We start from the raw sequence: 20,641 nt of genomic DNA on the forward strand, positions 1-20,641 counted from the left end.
ACTCAGAATCCAGAATTGTCAGTGCAGCACTGGATGAAAGATGCAAGGGTCTGTCAGGAGTCCAGAAACTCATTGACCTTTTATACACATACACTAATTACAAGCAAACAGATAACAGGTGAGGATGGTTACCTTTAATAGCCATTCAAACCCCTTTGTGTAAACTTGTGTGCATGTTATCAGGCCAAAATCACCAGGGTATGTAAACTTTTGATCAGGGTCATTTGGGTAGTTTCTGTTGTCATTTTGATTTAAAAAGAGTAAAACACAATTGATTGATAATAAATGGCTTCAGACAAACACTAGCCATGAGTGAAAGAAAAGTTTTTGTGTTATCATTCATATTCTCTGAAAAATAGCCAAGAAATCATAAATTCTGACAGGGTATATAAACTTATGAGCACAACTGTATAGGCATTTTGAGGTTTGGGGAACTTTGCCCACTCCTGGTAGGAATGTATATCCCATACGTCACTAGCTCATGGACTCTTGCCATTTACATGAAAGAAATCTCACACATAAAGCAGCAAAAAATAAAGCATCACATTTGATTAAACTCCACTGTTCAATAATCCGCCTCAGGAGATATTAACCCATGTTTCTATTAAGATAAAAGGAGCCACACTGTGACCCTGTCTTCTAGCGTTTTCAACATATGTAAAAATTGAAACGATCTTACCAAAATCCATGCTGTGGAACGGAAACACAGCCTCTCAAGTGTGACAGTCTTGTAGCATCGCTCCTGACATGGACTTGAGTGAGAAAAACAAGCAGGCAGTGAAACTCGTCAACACTGATTGCTTTGGAGCTGTTAGCAGGCAGTCTGGATGGGTGCGCAGAAAGAGTCTCCCTGCATCTCCAGACTAACTTTCATCAATGCTCTCATTGAGAGGCTGACAAGACTACTTAAAACTCCAGTTCCATATTGAAGGGCAGATACCCTCCCTAAGGAACCGTTCTGAAATCTTCTGACACTTTTCTGCCATCTTCCTGTGACGAAAGGCAAAGAATAACTGAGGGATGGGGGAAGTGGGAGAGGTATTTAAGCCTTTGGCTGGGGTGCCTTTGCCTCCTACTGGTGGCCAGGTTCAGTATTTCCCAACAGTAAGGAATGATGCCATGGACTCTGCTTATATTAAGAAGGAAACGGCAAGTTCTTGTGGAATTTCACCACCAAGAAAGAAATGAATTTATCATCAGGTAAGCATACATTTTATTTCCTTTCATAAAGGTGGCGAGAGTCCAAAAGTCCAATCAATAATCCTAGCAAATACTACCCAAGCTGCGGAGTCCACAAGTAATTTGGGTGGGATAAAACATGTTTTTGAAAAAAGGAAAACACCTACTTTTCAACACTGCTGCCTGTAGAACTTTCCAAGCAAAAGCAGCTTAAGAAGAAGAAAAAATAACAAAACATGAAAACGGTAGAAATTAGAAAAATTATATAAAGGATGACATGCTGCTGCCTTGCAAATTTTAAAAACAGAAGTTATCTTTTAGAATACCCAGAAAGTAGAAAATAATCTGGTAGTGTGGGCTGTAATACATCTTGGAGGCTAAAGCTATGGCTGTGGCCTTATGGGCTTTATAAGGACCCAATAAATAAATTAACTTTGATTAAATGAAAGATTAAAGAAATTGTTCAAAATCCTTAAAAGCCTGAAGATAACATTTTACATCTCTAACTATAACTAAATTATGTAGAAGTCTTTCTTTAGAATTTTAAAGGGTTATGTCAGAGAGGAAACTACAAATTCCGGAATTGATATTATCTGAGGAAACTACTTATTGCTAAAAATCAAATTTTAAATTAATTCCTAAAAACCTGTGCCTTATCCTGGTTTAAAACCAGATATGGAGACCAGCAAGAAAGGGCAGGCAATTCAGAAAAGGTTCTTGAAGAAGAAAATGCTAAAAGAAATTAGAGACCTTCCAAGACATAAGATCAATGACTGAAGGATGCATAGGTTCAAACGGAGAGACCTGAAAAACTTTTAAAACCAAATCAAGGTTCAAAGGAGGAAAAAGTCCATAGTATGTGTGTGGTGTAAACGGTTTAATAAATTAGTCTCCTGCCCCCAGAGGCAGAACTTTTTTTTTAAACTTTCTTGCAATGGGATTTTTTTTTTTTTAGTGAAGTTTTTTCTGCAGGCGATTTTGAAACTTAATTCAATTCAATAAAAAACAAACAACAAAATGTAATAAAACAGGTGCTTTATTTAAAGTGATGGTGGTCAACTCTCCCCTTTTTAAACACAGATCCGGACTGTTAGTGATATTTTAGATGGAGTTGAATTTATCAGTTGTAATGAAGATTTGCTATAACTTACTTTTTAATATAGATATAATATTCTAACACCTCACACTCAGTCGCTCACTTTAAAAGTACATTTTTTTTTGTGAGCAAAAGGTTTGACATGTTCTCCAATCAGCGTTCTCCCTTTAGGCGCCTTTAGTTGTAGCTGGAACGCTTATTAGAGAACAATTCAAACCTTTAGCTCATAGAAAAATTGACTTTTGAAATGGGCGGCGCAGCACAGGGTATTTGAATTTTATATCTATATTAAAAAGTAAGTTATAGCGCATCTTGATTACAACTGATGAAGTAAACTCCATCTAAAATATCACTAACATTCCGGATCTGATTTAAAAAAAAAAGAGTAGAGTTTCCCATCACTTTAAGAGAATGACTTACATTAAGGAGTCACAGCTTTGCACGCAGTGAAAGGGTAGGGGGTGGTGTTTAAATCCATGAGAGCCAGTCAGTCAGTCAGTCGGTGCGCTGCCGCTGTGCAGCGCTGTTCTGCATTTGGCTGGTCTCTTCAAACAGTTTCATTCTGGCTGCAGTGTTAAGGAAAACATACACAGTGCAGCCAGAGCTCAGCGGTGTTTGAAGAGAGCATCCTGATGTGGAGCGGCGCTGCAAAGTACAAACTACAAAGCACTGCAGACTAACGGATGTCCTAAGGTGCACACACACACTGACATTTGCACATATACACTGCCACCAACAGTCTCAAACAGTCTCTTGAAGTACTGCAAACTACATGTACAGACAAACACAAACCCTGAGGCGCACACACACTGCCACCAACAGTCTCATTAAGAACAGAGCCTAGAGCTCACATTTACAGCACTCAGACCTGAACACTGGAACGCAGGACTGAATTTAAGTCTACATATTAGTTTGGCCTCCCCTGCTGTCTGTAGCTTTTATGTGGGTCTGAAGAGTCTGCAACATACATTGCTGGCTGCTTGGAAACAGCCTCTTTCCACTGGGTTCAGGAGTTTGTTCCTCCTCATCCACACAAGATATGCTTCACTAAAGGCTGCTCTCTGAAGACAAATAGGAAGCAATCTAAACACCATACAAATAAATACAGAGTCTCTATATTAGGACATACATAAGAAAAGTGATCCCAGCATTTTACTCTGCATTAAAATGTGGATACATACTTAAAAACAGTGCTTGAGTGGGGGCAAGGGAATAAACAAAAAGTTTACCAGCTGCCACTATAAATGCTGAACCACACAACGTATGCAACTCACCTTCCTCTCTGTGTTGTTACTGCACCAGAGTTCAGGAAGGGGAGGATAGTGAAGCGAGAGAAGCCACAGTAAGGGCTAGATTTATCAAGCTGAGGCGGAAAGGGGCGCATATATGCGCCCCTGCCCATTGCAGCTTGCCTCTGGTGAGGCGAATTTCCCCGGAGGAATTTACCATTGCACACGAGCGCTATTTTGGGCTTGTGTGCAATCCCACCCCCTGCCCGCGCACAGCCAATCACGCGCAGGCAGGAGCTGTCAATCTCCCCGGTCGGACTAGACCGCAGAGATTGAATTTCGCCACCTTAGAGGTGGCGAAGAGGTCAGGAAAGCAGCGGTCGGATGACCGCTGCTTGTTAAATGCGGCGAGCAGGTTCTCTTGTGAATAAATCGACCCCTAAATATTTACATTTAGCTATAATGGAACAGTGACACCTACAGGTAGAAATGAAAAGTGCAGGCACAAATTTGATTTTAATCAGCAAAGCTTTCTTTTTGCAGACATGCAGCATTTTCTGCATTCATTCATGAAGGCCCAAGTAATAGACATTGCACGAGTGGAATGTGTTGTGATTCTTAAAACGGATCTTGACCCCCTCCCTGGTATGCCATGCAAATAATACTTCTCAACCTAAAGAAAATGGTTACAGCTAAGGCCTTCTGCCCCCTGCACTTTCCAGTATACAGGATGAATAAGGAAGAAGATTGACAGAACTCCTTAGTAGCGTGACGGTGGAACTTCAACGCTCTGACCACATCCAAATTATGTAATAATCTCTCCTTGGAGGATGACGGATTATATCAAAGTGAAGGAACCACAATCGCCTGGTTTATTACCTTAGGAAGAAAGTCTGGTTAAGTCCTCAACCCAGCCTTATCCTGATGGATTACAAGATATGAAGGCTCACACATCAAAGCTGAAAGCTCTGATACTCTGCGAGCAGAGGAAATAGCCAATAGGAAAACCACCTTCCAAGTGAGTAACTTAATATCAACAGCATGCAGCGGCTCAAACTAAGCCCTCTGAAGAACCTCAATAATTAAATTTAGGCTCCAAGGTGGAGCAACAGATTTATAAAAGAGGTATAATTCTAGCCAGAGCCTGAACAAACTCTTGAACATCTGGCAAATTAGCTAACTTCTTGTGAAACAGAACAGAAAGGACAGAGATATGACCCTTGATAGAGCTGTCCGACAGGCCTTTCTGCAGACCCTCCTGGAGAAAGTGAAGTATACACAGAGTCTTCACTCTACGCCAAGAGAAACCTTGCTGGTAACGTCAATAAAGATAAGTTCTCCAGACCTTGTGGTAGATGCGTCTGGTGACAGGCTTGCAAGCCTGTATAAAAAAAAAAAAAAAAAAAAAAGGGAGTATCCATCACACTGTCAGAGAAGCCTTTGAGCTAAAATCAACCGTTTAATCTCAAGGCAGTCAGCCTCAGAGTATCTAGGTTTTTTTTTTTTTTTTATAAAAGAACAGATCCTGAGTCAACAGGCCCTGAAGAAGAGGCAACTGCCAAGGCTAAACAGACGACATGTTCACTAGGTCTGCGTACCAAGTTCTGCGTGACCACGAAGGGGCTATCAGAAACTATTCTAAGATATGTGCTCCTGCTTCATCCGAGCTACCACTTGGGGCAGAAGTAGTAAAAAAAAAAAAAAAAAATGGTCAAAACAGAGAAATTAAGCTTAAAGTTACACAGAATCGCGAGAGCGTCTATTAGCTCTGCTTGAGGATCCCTGGATCTCTATCCATACCTCAGGAGCTTGGCATTAAAAGCGGGAAGCCATCAGATCTATATCTGGAACACTCCATCTGCGAGTTAGTTCTAGCAATACCTCCCGATTCCAGGACCACTCCCCTGAGTGAAGAGTCTGCCTGCTCAGAAAATCCGCTTCCCAATTCTACACACCTGAGATGTGGATAGCTGAGATCTGACATTGATGTCTCTCCACCCACTGCAGGATTCCCGACACCACCTGCATTGCCAGAGAGCTCAGAGTGCCTCCCTGATAGTTTATGTAGGCCACTGTCATGATGTCTGATTGGAATCGGATATACTGGGCAGAACCCAAATCAGGCCACGCCAGAAACACGTTCTATATAGCCCTCAAGAATGTTGATAGGGAGAGACACTGGAACAGGAACCACCACTCGCATGGCAATGAGGTCTTCTACGCAGTAATGTAGTGCTGCTCTTTTTACTGGGTGTCCTGATACCCTTGACAGCAAGAAACGGGACCGAAAGCTTATTCTGTAACCGTGGCAAACAATGTCAAGCACCCAAGGGTCCTGGAGGGACTTTGAAACCATTCTCTCTGGAACAAGGAAAGTCTGCCCCCACAGTTCTGGGGCGATCCCATCATGCCGATTTGTTATCTTGGGAAGCCTTCTTGGGCTGTTTGCTCTTATTCCACCCCTGGGTGGGCTTCTAGGTAGCCCCTGGCTGACTCAGACGCTTCTGCATTTCTCTGATTTTTGTTCGGGAGAAAAGAAAGGAAATCATGCTGCCGAATGACCCTTAGGTTTAGATTTCTTGTCCTGTTGTAGGAAAGCTCCCTTTCCACCTGTGACTGTGGCTATAATAAAGTCCAGACTGGGACAAGCATTGACTTTCCCCTTGAACGACAAAGATAGTAGTCTAGATTTAGATACATTATTCTCTGACCATGATTTGAGCCACAAGTCCCTCCTAGCCAGAACCGCAGAGCTTGAGTCGTTTGCGTTAATGCGAATAATTTGCAGAATGGCGCCCTTGATGAAGGCATTTGCAAACCTTAGGGAATGTATGTGATCCTGAATCTCCTCTAAAGGAGTTTCCACATTAATCAGATCTGCTAAAGATGCACACCAGAACTGCTGCCATGACTGCAACTATTTCCACTGCAGGTCGAAACAGGGCAACCAGACTGGAGAAATACTCTCCTGAAGTATCCCTCAAGTTTTCTGTCAAGAGGATCCCTAAAGGAAGTACTGTCTTAAAGCGGGATAGTTGTGCGCTTGGCCAATGTGGATATAGCACCATCCACTTTAGGGGTACTTTTCCAAACCTCTGTGTGGGTAGCTGGAACAGGAAACAATCTCTTAAATGTTGCTGAAGATGCAAACGGAGTACCTGGCTTCTCCCATTCCTTGGAGAGGATTTTGGAGATAGCAGGGGGTACAGGAAAAAAAGTCTGGGGGCCTAGGTCTAAATACGGATTCCAATTTCAGAACCTGCACCTCCTTAGGCAGCCTTGCCGCAGGAACCCCCAGGGACTATAGAACCCTCTTCAGCAGGAATCTAAGCTGCTCCACTTTGAACCTAATCGTACCCTCCTCAATCCTCTTCTGACTCTTCTTCAGAGTGGTCAGAGCTAACTAAGGGCTCGTCCTCAGAAGCTTGCCCATAACTGTCGGTCGTGGCCTACGTAGTGAAGAACAATGCTTCACTTTTCTCTTCCTTGATACCTGGCTAGCACAGAGGAGGATTCCTCCAGACTCTCTATTAGAATAGAGTCATCCATTATATGTGGAGTGTAATAAAGATTGTAGTAATAATGGTGAACCTTACAGCAGGGTATCTGAGTCCCAATGCACCAAACAGCTGTCCCCTTTTAAGCCATTCTTACCACCTCTGGACCGGCTGAGCTGCGTTGCTACAGCCCTCCCACAAGACTGTTGCGCAGTGGAGCGAAAAGGGCGTGCGCTGCTTACGGCGGGAATCAGCATCTCCACCCCCCGCTGCAGCCTGTATCAAGTTAAGGCCTGCGGTATGTAGTAATGACATACCCCACCAAATGGCGGACAGGTCTGCGCGATATTGAAATAAATTACAAGAGGGCCAGTAACTATGTCCAGTGGGGCAATATCGCAAACACGGCTGAATAACACGTTTAGGTGTTATAAAGGTCCAAACTAGGACTAAATTCTTGTCAGTGTCCTTCATATCAGCGCGCATGAAGCGCACCCCTCTCAGCCTTATGTCTAGTGGCATAATACTGCCTGTCATCAAGGGACCAAAGTGTGCACATTACACTATTAAGACGCAGGGACAAAACTTAATACCACCTGTTTATTAGACAAGTTGCCATGAAAGAGGGCACAACTAACCCATAAGTCTGTAATTTAGTGTGAAACACACCGCATTATCAGACAGGGGATTTAGGTTAAACTAGAAAGAGGCATGGGAGAAACAGCGCCAATCAGTATTATATATCCCAATACTCTATTGAGATTTATATGGTTCCCCGGCTCTCAAAGAAAGCCAATCCATGTTAAACTTAATGTATTCTTTACAGAGCACCTCTCTCTGCATACCTGTCAAGGTTTCACACTGACTTCAATAGTTATTTGCCCCTTTTTATCTTGGCTGCCATTTTTAGACTCACCTGTTTTTTCTCCTTGCTTGTAGCAGAGTGTGTTAAGATGCTCATTACTCCCAGGCTCTCTCTTATGGCCAAACTGGAGATCATCAGTGAGAGACAGGTTGCAGTCCCAGAATGATGATGTCATCACTCCCTATTTAACTGCCTCAGTCCTGTTTGCCATTGCCCTTGCGTTGTCTCTGATCTCTCTGTGAGTTCCTGTCTCTGTGCTTGTTTGACATCCGTTATGGGTCCTGATCCCTGGATAGTTCCTGACTTTGCTGATCTTCGTGTTCCTGACCCTGGCTCGTCTGACTATTCGCTTTGGTTCCTGACCCGGCTCGTCTGATTATCTGCTCTGGCTTTGACTCCTGGCTTGTCATTTGGCCTCGTTTTTTAATAAAGGTGTGATTAGTTTAACATTTTACGTCTCTGTCTGGTTCCTGGTACCCTGATAATACCTCCATGATCCGAGGCAAAGAACTACTGGGAGGGTAGGGGAAGTGGGAGGGATGTTTATGGTCTTATTTGGGGTGTCTTTGCCTCCTCGTGGTGGCTGGATACAGTAATTCCCATAGGTTATAAATGTTTCGGTGGACGCTCACTGCCAATAGAAGGAAATCAGGAGCACCTCAATACTTCACCCACCTCCTGAGAGGTAAAGATTAGACTGGCTAACCAGAGAGGTGTGAGGGATTGAGTACTCAGGAATCTTTGACTCCTCCTTGTGATCAGGAGTTATGGACTCTCACCACCTTAGGGAAGAAATAATACTCTTTAGTGACTACATTGTCCCCAAAAAAATGGTAAAAATTCTACTTCAATAGAAAAGAAAACCAAAAGCGTTCAAAATAGTGGTTATAGCTGCCACCGTAAATTTTTGTTGATTTGTGATACCAGAGTATTATTTTATAAAGAATCCTAAATAAAAATATCTTAAGACTTTTCAAATGGTGTTTTGTTGTTGTATTTTAAAGGGACAGTAAACATTAATATTTTTATTCTTTAATCAAAAATATCTTGTTTAATTATATTCATAAAGCAGCTTTTTTTTTTAAACGTTTTTTATTAATGTTTATATTTTAACCTCATAATTTCTTTTATTTGCAATTAGACAGCCCACCCACCGCTTCTCCTTACTAATTTTTTTTTTTACCTTTTGTCTGTTCTGCCTATCACTGCGTTACCGATCGCGCCATTGCATTCTATTGAGCGCGCTCCGTCAATATAAAAAAAAAACGGATTCTGCGCATGCGCACTTTGTTACTCTTTCCCTCAGCTGTCAAACTGACTGTCAGTGAGGTAAACGGATTGCTGTTACATCAATAGTTTAAATTAATAGTTAATTTAGTCCAGTCAATTAAGATATGCACCTATCTGATTAATGAAACAGAAATAAGAATGTGTTGCAATGATTCACTATTTTTTCATGCAGATAAATAATTTCAATATGTATGCTAGGCTGTATAAGAATAAAAGATTGAACCGGGTAGGAAGAAAAATATGTAAATGGATAAAGCACATACTGCATTGTACCTTATACCGGTATTTTCATTTTTTTCCGTTGTTGCTCAGTGCCTTTATTTCCATGAGCGCGCTCATTAGAATGGTCAGGGGGCGTGTCAAGGGGCGGATAGAAAAACAAAAACATTAGATTGTGTCATAGAGGGCGGAGATTAGAATATACAACTGCGATTTTTTTTCTAATAAACAAAGTCTTCTGTTTACTGACCCTTTAACTGTTATATTTGTATATACATTTCTAGTAAAGATTGGTTTTGACTATTTACTGTGACTTTTTTAATGCAACTTTTTATTTTTGTTAAATTATTCCACTTTTTAGCATGCATTTAGTGGAACAGGTTTTGTATAAAGGTTGCACACAGAGTATTAACACAACTTGGAGAGATATAAAATCTTTTAAAGACAGTGTGTTAAGTTGTTTAAGTGACAGACTTAGCTGCTCATTACCTGTATTTGTTCATCTATCTCCTTGCGTATTCTGTCCCCTAAAACGATGAGGACTGAAGCTGCCATCTGTACATCCCCCTGTTCGGCATAGAAGCACAACATGTCACGTACAGTTGGACTGAAGAAGTCAGAGGGTAACCGGTTTTCGTACAAGGAGTGTGAAATAGAGATGAGTGAGAACGACTCCACTGGAGTCAGAGAGACAGTTTCTGCTTCATTTCCGCTCACATGAGGTGAGTCAGCCTTGTCCTGTAGATGGTCCAAGGCTGAAGGATTGTCCATTATCTCATGACGTAAAGGAAAAGCTTCTTGTGGAAGGACATATTCTTGTTCCTCTGCTGCAGAACAAAAAGTCACACTCTTAGTTGAATCCTCTTGATCCAGTTCTTTGTAAACTTAAGTTATATGCAGTTGGAAATGGAGGCAAATATTTATAAATCTAGGATACGCAAAGCTAGGAGTGTGCGCAAGTGTTTGACAGTCATCTGCACCACACTTTTTAAATTTGTTTTTAATTATACACAATGACCATATTACTCATTGTCAAAGATATGTTCTTACATTTACGAAAATGAAAATATGCTATTTGATTCAATGACAAGAAGCAGTTGTGCACACATTCTCACGCTCCATGGTTTCTAATTCCAAAGAGACCAAACCACTAAGGTGTTATTTTGAGTATAAGTATAGCCATGTTAATTCAAATTTAAACAGACATGAAACCCAAATTGCTTCTCTTATGAGACCCCATGTAATTTTAAATAATTTCCCATTTCCCTTCTATTATCTAATTTATTTTGTTCTCTTGGTATACTTTGTAGAAAAACATACCTAGGTAGGCTCAGAAGCTGCCGATAGCTGGCTGCACATATATGCCTCATGCTATTAGCTCACCCATGTGCATTGCTGTTTATTCAACAAATGATACCAATAGAATTAAGCAAATTAGATAATAGAAGTAAATTGGAAAGTTGTTTAAAATTGAATTCTCTATCCGAAACATGAAAGATATCCATTTTTAAGTGCTGGTTTTGTTTTAATCTACTTATTGATATAGATATATATATATATATTTTGAAGCTTGGGAATGCAAAGGATGAGTTTGAGTTTAAGAAAACAATTCAGTACTTGCACCCAATTGCTTAGAGACAACATAAGATATCCAACATAAGTAAAATTGTATCTTACAAAACATGTTAATAAATGGGCATAAAAAAAAAACTTAATGGGACAGAAATGCTGCAATGTGTTAGATAATTTTATTATTCCACTGTTGGTTGCATTGGGAGCTAGCTGAACACATCTAGTGAGCAAAAAACAAGAGCTATGTGTGTAGTCACCAATCACCCAGTAGAGCATTGCTGCTCCAGAGCCTATCTAGGTATGCTTGTTTTCAATAAAGGATACCAAAAGAACAAAGTAAAATGATATCTAAATATTAAAAGTCCCTTTAAATGCTATGTGTGGAAACAATTATGGATATTCAGATTTTGTGTGTCAGATAGTAATAATAATAAAGCTTTCTTATCTGAATAAAAAAGTGTAATACTGTAGGTAATATTTTACTCCTGTACTAAAAATATTTTTATAGTTTTCATGAGAGAACAAATCTATGTAGCCCACTATTTCTGTTTAAAGGGACATAAACGATCAATAATAAAATGCGATAATGTGATAGGTATAGGAAAACAGTTGTGCCCTATGTGTTTAACTACTGCACAGGGGTTAAACATATAGCTAACAACAGGTTTGGGGTAATCACTGCTCCAGAATTGTTCAGCTAGAATTAAAAGTGTATCGCTGGATCAGAGGAGACCTTGCAGGGGATAACCAGATAGTTCTGTGCAAGCAATTGTGCAATAATAAAGGAGCATTTTAATATTGCTCATTTAATTCCCTTTTAATACACTAGAAATAAAAAGTGATTACAAATTAAAGGGACAGTCTAGTCAAAATTAAACTTTCATGATTCAGATAGGGCATGCAATTTTAAACAACTTTCCAATTTACTTTTATCATCAAATTTGCTTTGCTCTCTTGGTATTCTTTGAAGGCCACCAATTATTTCAGTGCATTGACAGCTTTTCACAGCACTAGTTTGTGTATGCCATATAGATAACATTGTGCTCACCCCCACGGAGTTATGCAGGAACCAGCACTAATTGGCTAAAATGCAAGATTGTAAAAAGCACTGAGAGGCTTAGATACAAGGTAATCACAAAGGTAAAAAGCATATTAATATAACCGTGGGGAATGGGTAATAAAAGATTATGTATCTTTTTGAACAATAACAATTCTGGAGTAGATTGTCCCTTTAATTTCATGTAGCAGAAAAGACTCACTGTGAGGATGCTCATGGTCCACCATGTACAGCTCATCCTCATCCCCGTCCACGTCTAACAAGTAATCTGCTGGAACATCACTGCCTTCAGTCTCCTCATTCTCTGCAAAGGGATAAAAAGTGAAACCACAACTGCATGCTCAAACAAGGTGTAAAAAGAAGTTAACCGTTATATATGGCGATTGACAATAGTACACACTTGTAGTGCAAGGAAGAGGCATGGCCTTGATATGCATAGTCTGATCGGACGGTAGCATGTGTGATATTACCAGTCAGTGATTTTATCATTACCCGCATTTGCTTATAATGTTTCTGTAAGTTTTTATTGTACAGATTATGCATAGTGGATTTGTGTATACAAATCTATTTTTTAATCTTTACAATGTGTTTTAATTTTTAGCGTTGCTCAATTTTCTTTGCAATTTGTCTGTATAGTTTAGAGCAACAGCTTTTACTGAAGTTTTTTTAAATATATTTTCACTGATATTTTTTTCATTAGTAAACAAGGCGCTCTTGCCGACTTAGTAAAAACAAAATTTATGCTTACCTGATAAATGTATTTCTTTCTAGACACGGTGAGTCCACAGAATCATCAATTACGGTTGAGAATATCACTCCTGGCCAGCAGGAGGAGGCAAAGAGCGCCCCAGCAAAGCTGTTAAGTATCACTTCCCTACCCACAATCCCCAGTCATTCGAACGAAGGAAAAGGAGAGAAAGAAAAAAAAAACTGTCTGAAAATAAGGGTGGGCCATGGACTCACCGTGTCTAGAAATAAATACATTCATCAGGTAAACATAAATTTTGTTTTCTTTCTTAAGACACGGTGAGTCCACGGAATCCTCAATTACTGTTGGGAATCAATACCCAAGCTAGAGTCCAACGAAGATTATGGAGGGACAAGACAGGTAACCTAAACAGAAGGCACCACCGCTTGAAGCACCTTTCTCCCAAAAGAAGCCTCAGCCGAGGCAAAAGTATCAAATTTAGAAAAAAAAGTGTGCAAAGAAGACCAAGTTGCAGTCTTGCAAATCTGTTCTACAGAGGCATCATTCTTGAAAGCCCAAGAAGAAGAAACAGCCCTAGTTGAAGAAGCTGTAATTCTTTCGGGGATCTGCTGTCCAACAGTCTCACAAGTCAAACGAATTATACTTCTCAGCCAGAGAGAAAGAGAAGAAGATGTAGCTTTCTGACCCTTGCGTTTCCAGAGAAACAAACGAACAAGGCAGAAGACTGGCACAAAACCTTAGTTGCCTGTAAGTAGAATTTCAGAGCACGCACAACACCCAGGTTGTGTAACAAACGTTCCTTATGAGGAGGATTAGGACAGAGAAGGAACAACAATTCCCTAAATAAAAATTCATGTTCGAAACAACTTTAGAAAGGAAACCTTACTTAGCACGAAACACCACCTTAACATCATGAAAGATAAGATAAGGGAATCACACTGCAGAGCTGAGAGTTCCGATACTCTCCGAGCAGAAGAGATAGCAACAAGAAACAAAACCTTCCAAGATAACACTTATATCTATGAAATGCATTAGCTCAAAAAAGGAGCCTGCTGAAAAACCTTAAGAACTAGGTTAAAACACAGGCCTGATACTGACAAAGGCCTGACAAAAAACAGAATTTATGCTTACCTGATAAATTACTTTCTCCAACGGTGTGTCCGGTCCACGGCGTCATCCTTACTTGTGGGATATTCTCTTCCCCAACAGGAAATGGCAAAGAGCCCAGCAAAGCTGGTCACATGATCCCTCCTAGGCTCCGCCTACCCCAGTCATTCGACCGACGTACAGGAGGAAATATGCATAGGAGAAACCATATGATACCGTGGTGACTGTAGTTAGAGAAAATAATTCATCAGACCTGATTAAAAAAACCAGGGCGGGCCGTGGACCGGACACACCGTTGGAGAAAGTAATTTATCAGGTAAGCATAAATTCTGTTTTCTCCAACATAGGTGTGTCCGGTCCACGGCGTCATCCTTACTTGTGGGAACCAATACCAAAGCTTTAGGACACGGATGAAGGGAGGGAGCAAATCAGGTCATCTAAATGGAAGGCACCACGGCTTGCAAAACCTTTCTCCCAAAAATAGCCTCTGAAGAAGCCAAAGTATCAAATTTGTAAAATTTGGCAAAAGTGTGCAGTGAAGACCAAGTCGCTGCCTTACATATCTGGTCAACAGAAGCCTCGTTCTTGAAGGCCCATGTGGAAGCCACAGCCCTAGTGGAATGAGCTGTGATTCTTTCAGGAGGCTGCCGTCCGGCAGTCTCATAAGCCAATCGGATAATGCTTTTAAGCCAAAAAGAAAGAGAGGTAGAAGTTGCCTTTTGACCTCTCCTTTTACCAGAATAAACAACAAACAAAGAAGATGTTTGTCTGAAATCTTTAGTGGCCTCTAAATAGAATTTTAGAGCACGGACTACGTCCAAATTGTGTAACAAACGTTCCTTCTTTGAAACTGGATTCGGACACAAAGAAGGTACAACTATCTCCTGGTTAATATTTTTGTTGGAAACAACTTTCGGAAGAAAACCAGGCTTAGTACGCAAAACCACCTTATCTGCATGGAACACCAGATAGGGCGGAGAACACTGCAGAGCAGATAACTCAGAAACTCTTCTAGCAGAAGAAATTGCAACCAAAAACAAAACTTTCCAAGATAATAACTTAATATCTACGGAATGTAAGGGTTCAAACGGAACCCCTTGAAGAACTGAAAGAACTAGATTAAGACTCCAGGGAGGAGTCAAAGGTCTGTAAACAGGCTTGATTCTAACCAGAGCCTGAACAAACGCTTGAACGTCTGGCACAGCTGCCAGCCTTTTGTGAAGTAAAACAGATAACGCAGAGATCTGTCCCTTCAGAGAACTTGCAGATAATCCTTTCTCCAAACCTTCTTGTAGAAAGGATAGAATCTTAGGAATTTTTATCTTGTTCCATGGGAATCCTTTAGATTCACACCAACAGATATATTTTTTCCATATCTTATGGTAAATTTTTCTAGTTACAGGCTTTCTAGCCTGAATCAGAGTATCTATTACAGAATCTGAAAACCCACGCTTTGATAAAATCAAGCGTTCAATCTCCAAGCAGTCAGTTGGAGGGAAACCAGATTCGGATGTTCGAATGGACCTTGAACAAGAAGGTCCTGTCTCAAAGGCAGCTTCCATGGTGGAGCCGATGACATATTCACCAGGTCTGCATACCAAGTCCTGCGTGGCCAAGCAGGAGCTATCAAGATCACCGAAGCCCTCTCCTGATTGATCCTGGCTACCAGCCTGGGAATGAGAGGAAACGGTGGGAATACATAAGCTAGGTTGAAGGTCCAAGGTGCTACTAGTGCATCTACTAGAGTCGCCTTGGGATCCCTGGATCTGGACCCGTAACAAGGAACCTTGAAGTTCTGACGAGAGGCCATCAGATCCATGTCTGGAATGCCCCATAATCGAGTTATTTGGGCAAAGATTTCCGGATGGAGTTCCCACTCCCCCGGATGGAATGTCTGACGACTCAGAAAATCCGCTTCCCAATTTTCCACTCCTGGGATGTGGATTGCAGACAAGTGGCAGGAGTGATCCTCCGCCCATTGAATTATCTTGGTCACTTCCTCCATCGCCAGGGAACTCCTTGTTCCCCCCTGATGGTTGATATACGCAACTGTCGTCATGTTGTCTGATTGAAACCTTATGAATTTGGCCTTTGCTAGATGAGGCCAAGCTTTGAGAGCATTGAATATCGCTCTCAGTTTCAGAATGTTTATCGGGAGAAGAGATTCTTCCCGAGACCATAGACCCTGAGCTTTCAGGGGTTCCCAGACCGCGCCCCAGCCCACCAGACTGGCGTCGGTCGTGACAATGACCCACTCTGGTCTGCGGAAGCTCATTCCCTGTGACAGGTTGTCCAGGATCAGCCACCAACGGAGTGAATCTCTGGTCCTTTGATCTACTTGAATCGTCGGAGACAAGTCTGTATAATCCCCATTCCACTGTCTGAGCATGCACAGTTGTAATGGTCTTAGATGAATTCGTGCAAAAGGAACTATGTCCACTGCTGCAACCATCAATCCTATTACTTCCATGCACTGCGCTATGGAAGGACGAAGAACAGAATGAAGTACTTGACAAGAGCTTAGAAGTTTTGATTTTCTGACCTCTGTCAGAAAAATCCTCATTTCTAAGGAGTCTATTATTGTTCCCAAGAAGGGAACTCTTGTTGACGGGGAAAGAGAACTTTTTTCTATGTTCACTTTCCATCCGTGAGATCTGAGAAAGGCTAGGACGATGTCCGTATGAGCCTTTGCTTTTGACAGAGACGACGCTTGAATCAGGATGTCGTCCAAGTACGGTACTACTGCAATGCCCCTTGGTCTTAGAACCGCTAGAAGGGACCCTAGTACCTTTGTGAAAATTCTCGGAGCAGTGGCTAATCCGAATGGAAGTGCCACAAACTGGTAATGCTTGTCCAGAAAAGCGAACCTTAGGAACTGATGATGTTCCTTGTGGATAGGAATATGTAGGTACGCATCCTTTAAATCCACCGTGGTCAAAAATTGACCTTCCTGGATGGTAGGAAGGATCGTTCGAATGGTTTCCATTTTGAACGATGGAACCCTGAGAAATTTGTTTAGGATCTTGAGATCTAAAATTGGTCTGAATGTTCCCTCTTTTTTGGGAACTATGAACAGGTTGGAGTAAAACCCCATCCCTTGTTCTCCTATTGGAACTGGATGAATTACTCCCATCTTTAACAGGTCTTCTACACAATGTAAGAATGCCTATCTTTTTATTTGGTTTGAAGATAATTGAGACCTGTGGAACCTTCCCCTTGGGGGTAGTTCCTTGAATTCCAGGAGATAACCTTGAGAAACTATTTCTAGTGCCCAAGGATCCTGAACATCTCTTGCCCAGGCCTGAGCAAAGAGAGAAAGTCTGCCCCCCACCAGATCCGGTCCCGGATCGGGGGCCATCCCTTCATGCTGTTTTGGTAGCAGTGGCAGGCTTCTTGGCCTGCTTACCCTTGTTCCAGCCTTGCATCGGTCTCCAGGCTGGTTTGGGTTGAGAAGTATTACCCTCTTGCTTAGAGGATGTAGAAGTAGAGGCTGGTCCGTTTCTGCGAAAGGGACGAAAATTAGGCTTATTTCTAGCCTTAAAAGACCTATCCTGAGGAAGGGCGTGGCCCTTTCCCCCGGTGATGTCTGAAATAATCTCTTTCAAATCAGGACCAAACAGTGTTTTACCCTTGAAAGGGATGTTAAGCAATTTTGTCTTGGAAGACACATCCGCTGACCAAGACTTTAGCCAAAACGCTCTGCGCGCCACGATAGCAAACCCTGAATTTTTCGCCACTAATCTAGCTAATTGCAAAGCGGCATCTAGAATAAAAGAGTTAGCCATTTTAAGTGCTTGAACTCTGTCCATAACCTCCTCATACGAAGATTCTTTATTGAGCGACTTTTCTAGTTCTTCGAACCAGAAACACGCTGCCGTAGTGACAGGAACAATGCATGAAATTGGTTGTAGAAGGTAACCTTGCTGAACAAACATCTTTTTAAGCAAACCCTCTAATTTTTTATCCATAGGATCTTTGAAAGCACAACTATCTTCTATGGGAATAGTAGTGCGTTTGTTTAGAGTAGAGACCGCCCCCTCGACCTTAGGGACTGTCTGCCATAAGTCCTTTCTGGGGTCGACTATAGGAAATAATTTCTTAAATATAGGGGGAGGAACAAAAGGTATGCCGGGCCTTTCCCATTCCTTATTTACTATGTCCGCCACCCGCTTGGGTATAGGAAAAGCATCGGGGGGCACCGGAACCTCTAGGAACTTGTCCATCTTACATAATTTCTCTGGAATGACCAAATTGTCACAATCATCCAGAGTAGATAATACCTCCTTAAGCAGTGCGCAGAGATGTTCTAATTTAAATTTAAATGTTACAACATCAGGTTCAGCTTGTTGAGAAATTTTTCCTGAATCTGAAATTTCTCCCTCAGACAAAACCTCCCTCCTGGCCCCTTCAGATTGGTGTGAGGGTATGTCAGAAACGTTATCATCAGCGTCCTCTTGCTCTTCAGTGTTTAAAACAGAGCAATCGCGCTTTCTCTGATAAGTAGGCATTTTAGATAAAATATTTGCAATAGAATTATCCATAACAGCCGTTAATTGTTGCATGGTAATAAGTATTGGCGCACTAGATGTACTAGGGGCCTCTTGTGTGGGCAAAACTGGTGTAGACACAGAAGGGGATGATGCAGTACCATGCTTACTCCCCTCATCTGAAGAATCATCTTGGGCAATATTATTATCTGTGGCATCATTGTCCCTACTTTGTTTGGACACTATGTCACAATTATCACATATATTTAAATGGGGAGACACATTGGCTTTCATACATATAGAACATCGCTTATCTGATGGTTCAGACATGTTAAACAGGCTTAAACTTGTCAACAAAGCACAAAAAACGTTTTAAAATAAAACCGTTACTGTCACTTTAAATTTTAAACAGAACACACTTTATTACTGAATATGCGAAAAAGCATGAAGCAATTGTTCAAAATTCACCAAATTTGAAAGCTTTAACCCTTAAAATAACGGAACCGGAGCTGTTTTTACATTTAACCCCTATACAGTCCCAGGTATCTGCTTTGCTGAGACCCAACCAAGCCCAAAGGGGAATACGATACCAAATGACGCCTTCTATAAGCTTTTTCAGTGGTTCTTAGCTCCTCACACATGCATCTGCATGCCTTGCTTTCCAAAAACAACTGCGCATTAGTGGCGCGAAAATGAGGCTCTGCCTATGACTAGAGAAGGCCCCCATCTGAAAAAGGTGTCCATACAGTGCCTGCCGTTTTTTAACAACAATCCCCAAGATTATAATAACTATAAAGAGTTATAATCTGCCAAATATGCTTAGCAAAGTAATCGTTTTAGCCCAGAAAAATGTCTACCAGTTTTTTAAGCCCTTATAAAGCCCTTTATTCTTTTACTTAATCTAAGAAAATGGCTTACCGGTCCCCATAGGGAAAATGACAGCCTTCCAGCATTACAAAGTCTTGTTAGAAATGTGGCCAGTCATACCTCAGGCAGAAAAGTCTGCCAACTGCTTCCCCCAACTGAAGTTACTTCATCTCAACAGTCCTGTGTGGAAACAGCAATCGATTTTAGTAACGTTTGCTAAAATCATCTTCCTCTTACAAACAGAAATCTTCTTCTCTTTTCTGTTTCAGAGTAAATAGTACATACCAGCACTATTTTAAAATAACAAACACTTGATTGAAGAATAAAAACTACATTTAAACACCAAAAAACTCTTAGCCATCTCCGTGGAGATGTTGCCTGTGCAACGGCAAAGAGAATGACTGGGGTAGGCGGAGCCTAGGAGGGATCATGTGACCAGCTTTGCTGGGCTCTTTGCCATTTCCTGTTGGGGAAGAGAATATCCCACAAGTAAGGATGACGCCGTGGACCGGACACACCTATGTTGGAGAAAGATTGTACAACTGGAACGACCACCAGGCGCTTATATAGCAAAATAGACAATGCAGCAAACTGACCCTAGAGGATACTTGCTGACAAACCCTTCTCCAGACCATCCTGGAGAAAGGACAAAAGTCAAAGAATCCTGACTCTACTCCTCCAAGAGTAACCCTTGGATTCACACCAAAAAAGATGTATAAGTCATATCTTATGAAAATCCTTCTAGAAACAGTCTTGAGGGCCTGAATAATGGTTTCAATGACCGATTCGAAAAACCATGCATAAACAGAACAAGACTTTCAGTCTCCAAACAGTAAAAGTCAGAGAAACGAGATTTGGATTTAGAGGGTCCTTCCTCAGAGGCAGTCTCCAAGGCTGAAGAGACAATATCTCCTCTAGGTCTGCATACCAGATCCTGAGAGGCCACGCAGGGGCTATTAGATCACCGACACACCCTTCTGTGCGATACGAGCGATGACTCATGGAAAGAGAGCAAATTAATTAAACAGGTAAGCCAGCCTGAAATCCCAAGGGACCACCAGAGCATCTATCAGACCGGCCCGTTGATCCCTTGACCTAGAACCGTACCTTAAAAGCTTGGCATTTAGCCGAGACGTCATCAGATCCAACTCCGGCATCCCCCATTTGAGGGTTAAGCTGGAGAACACCTCCGGAGGGAGTTTCCACTCCCCGGGATAAAATAACTGTCAGTTCATGACAGACAGTAATAGTGAGTTTCCGCCCACCGAACAATCCCAGTCACCCCCACATGGCTAAGGAACTCAGAGTTCCTCCCTGGTGAATAATGAAAGCCATTGAGGTGATATCGTCTGACTGGAACCAAGCCAAGGACAACTGAGACCAAGATGTTAAGGAGGAGAGCAGACACAGAGTCCATAATCCCTGTGCCTAAAAACAAGTACCAGACTGCTTCCCAGCCCAACAGGT

The 20,641-nt window shown here is 41.6% G+C and overlaps 1 protein-coding gene across 1 annotated transcript in view; it reads right to left on the bottom strand.

Annotated features, from left to right (window-relative positions):
- Positions 1-20,641, bottom strand: part of WDR24 (WD repeat domain 24) — a gene marked incomplete in the record, with an annotated part of 205,604 nt that overhangs the window by 71,734 nt on the left and 113,229 nt on the right. The window contains 2 exon segments of the mRNA XM_053694936.1: positions 9,865-10,202; positions 12,207-12,308. Coding sequence (XP_053550911.1) covers positions 9,865-10,202; positions 12,207-12,308 — 440 coding nt within the window.

This window comes from Bombina bombina, chromosome 11 (genome assembly GCF_027579735.1).
Source record: "Bombina bombina isolate aBomBom1 chromosome 11, aBomBom1.pri, whole genome shotgun sequence".
Classification (NCBI taxonomy): Eukaryota; Metazoa; Chordata; class Amphibia; order Anura; family Bombinatoridae; genus Bombina; species Bombina bombina.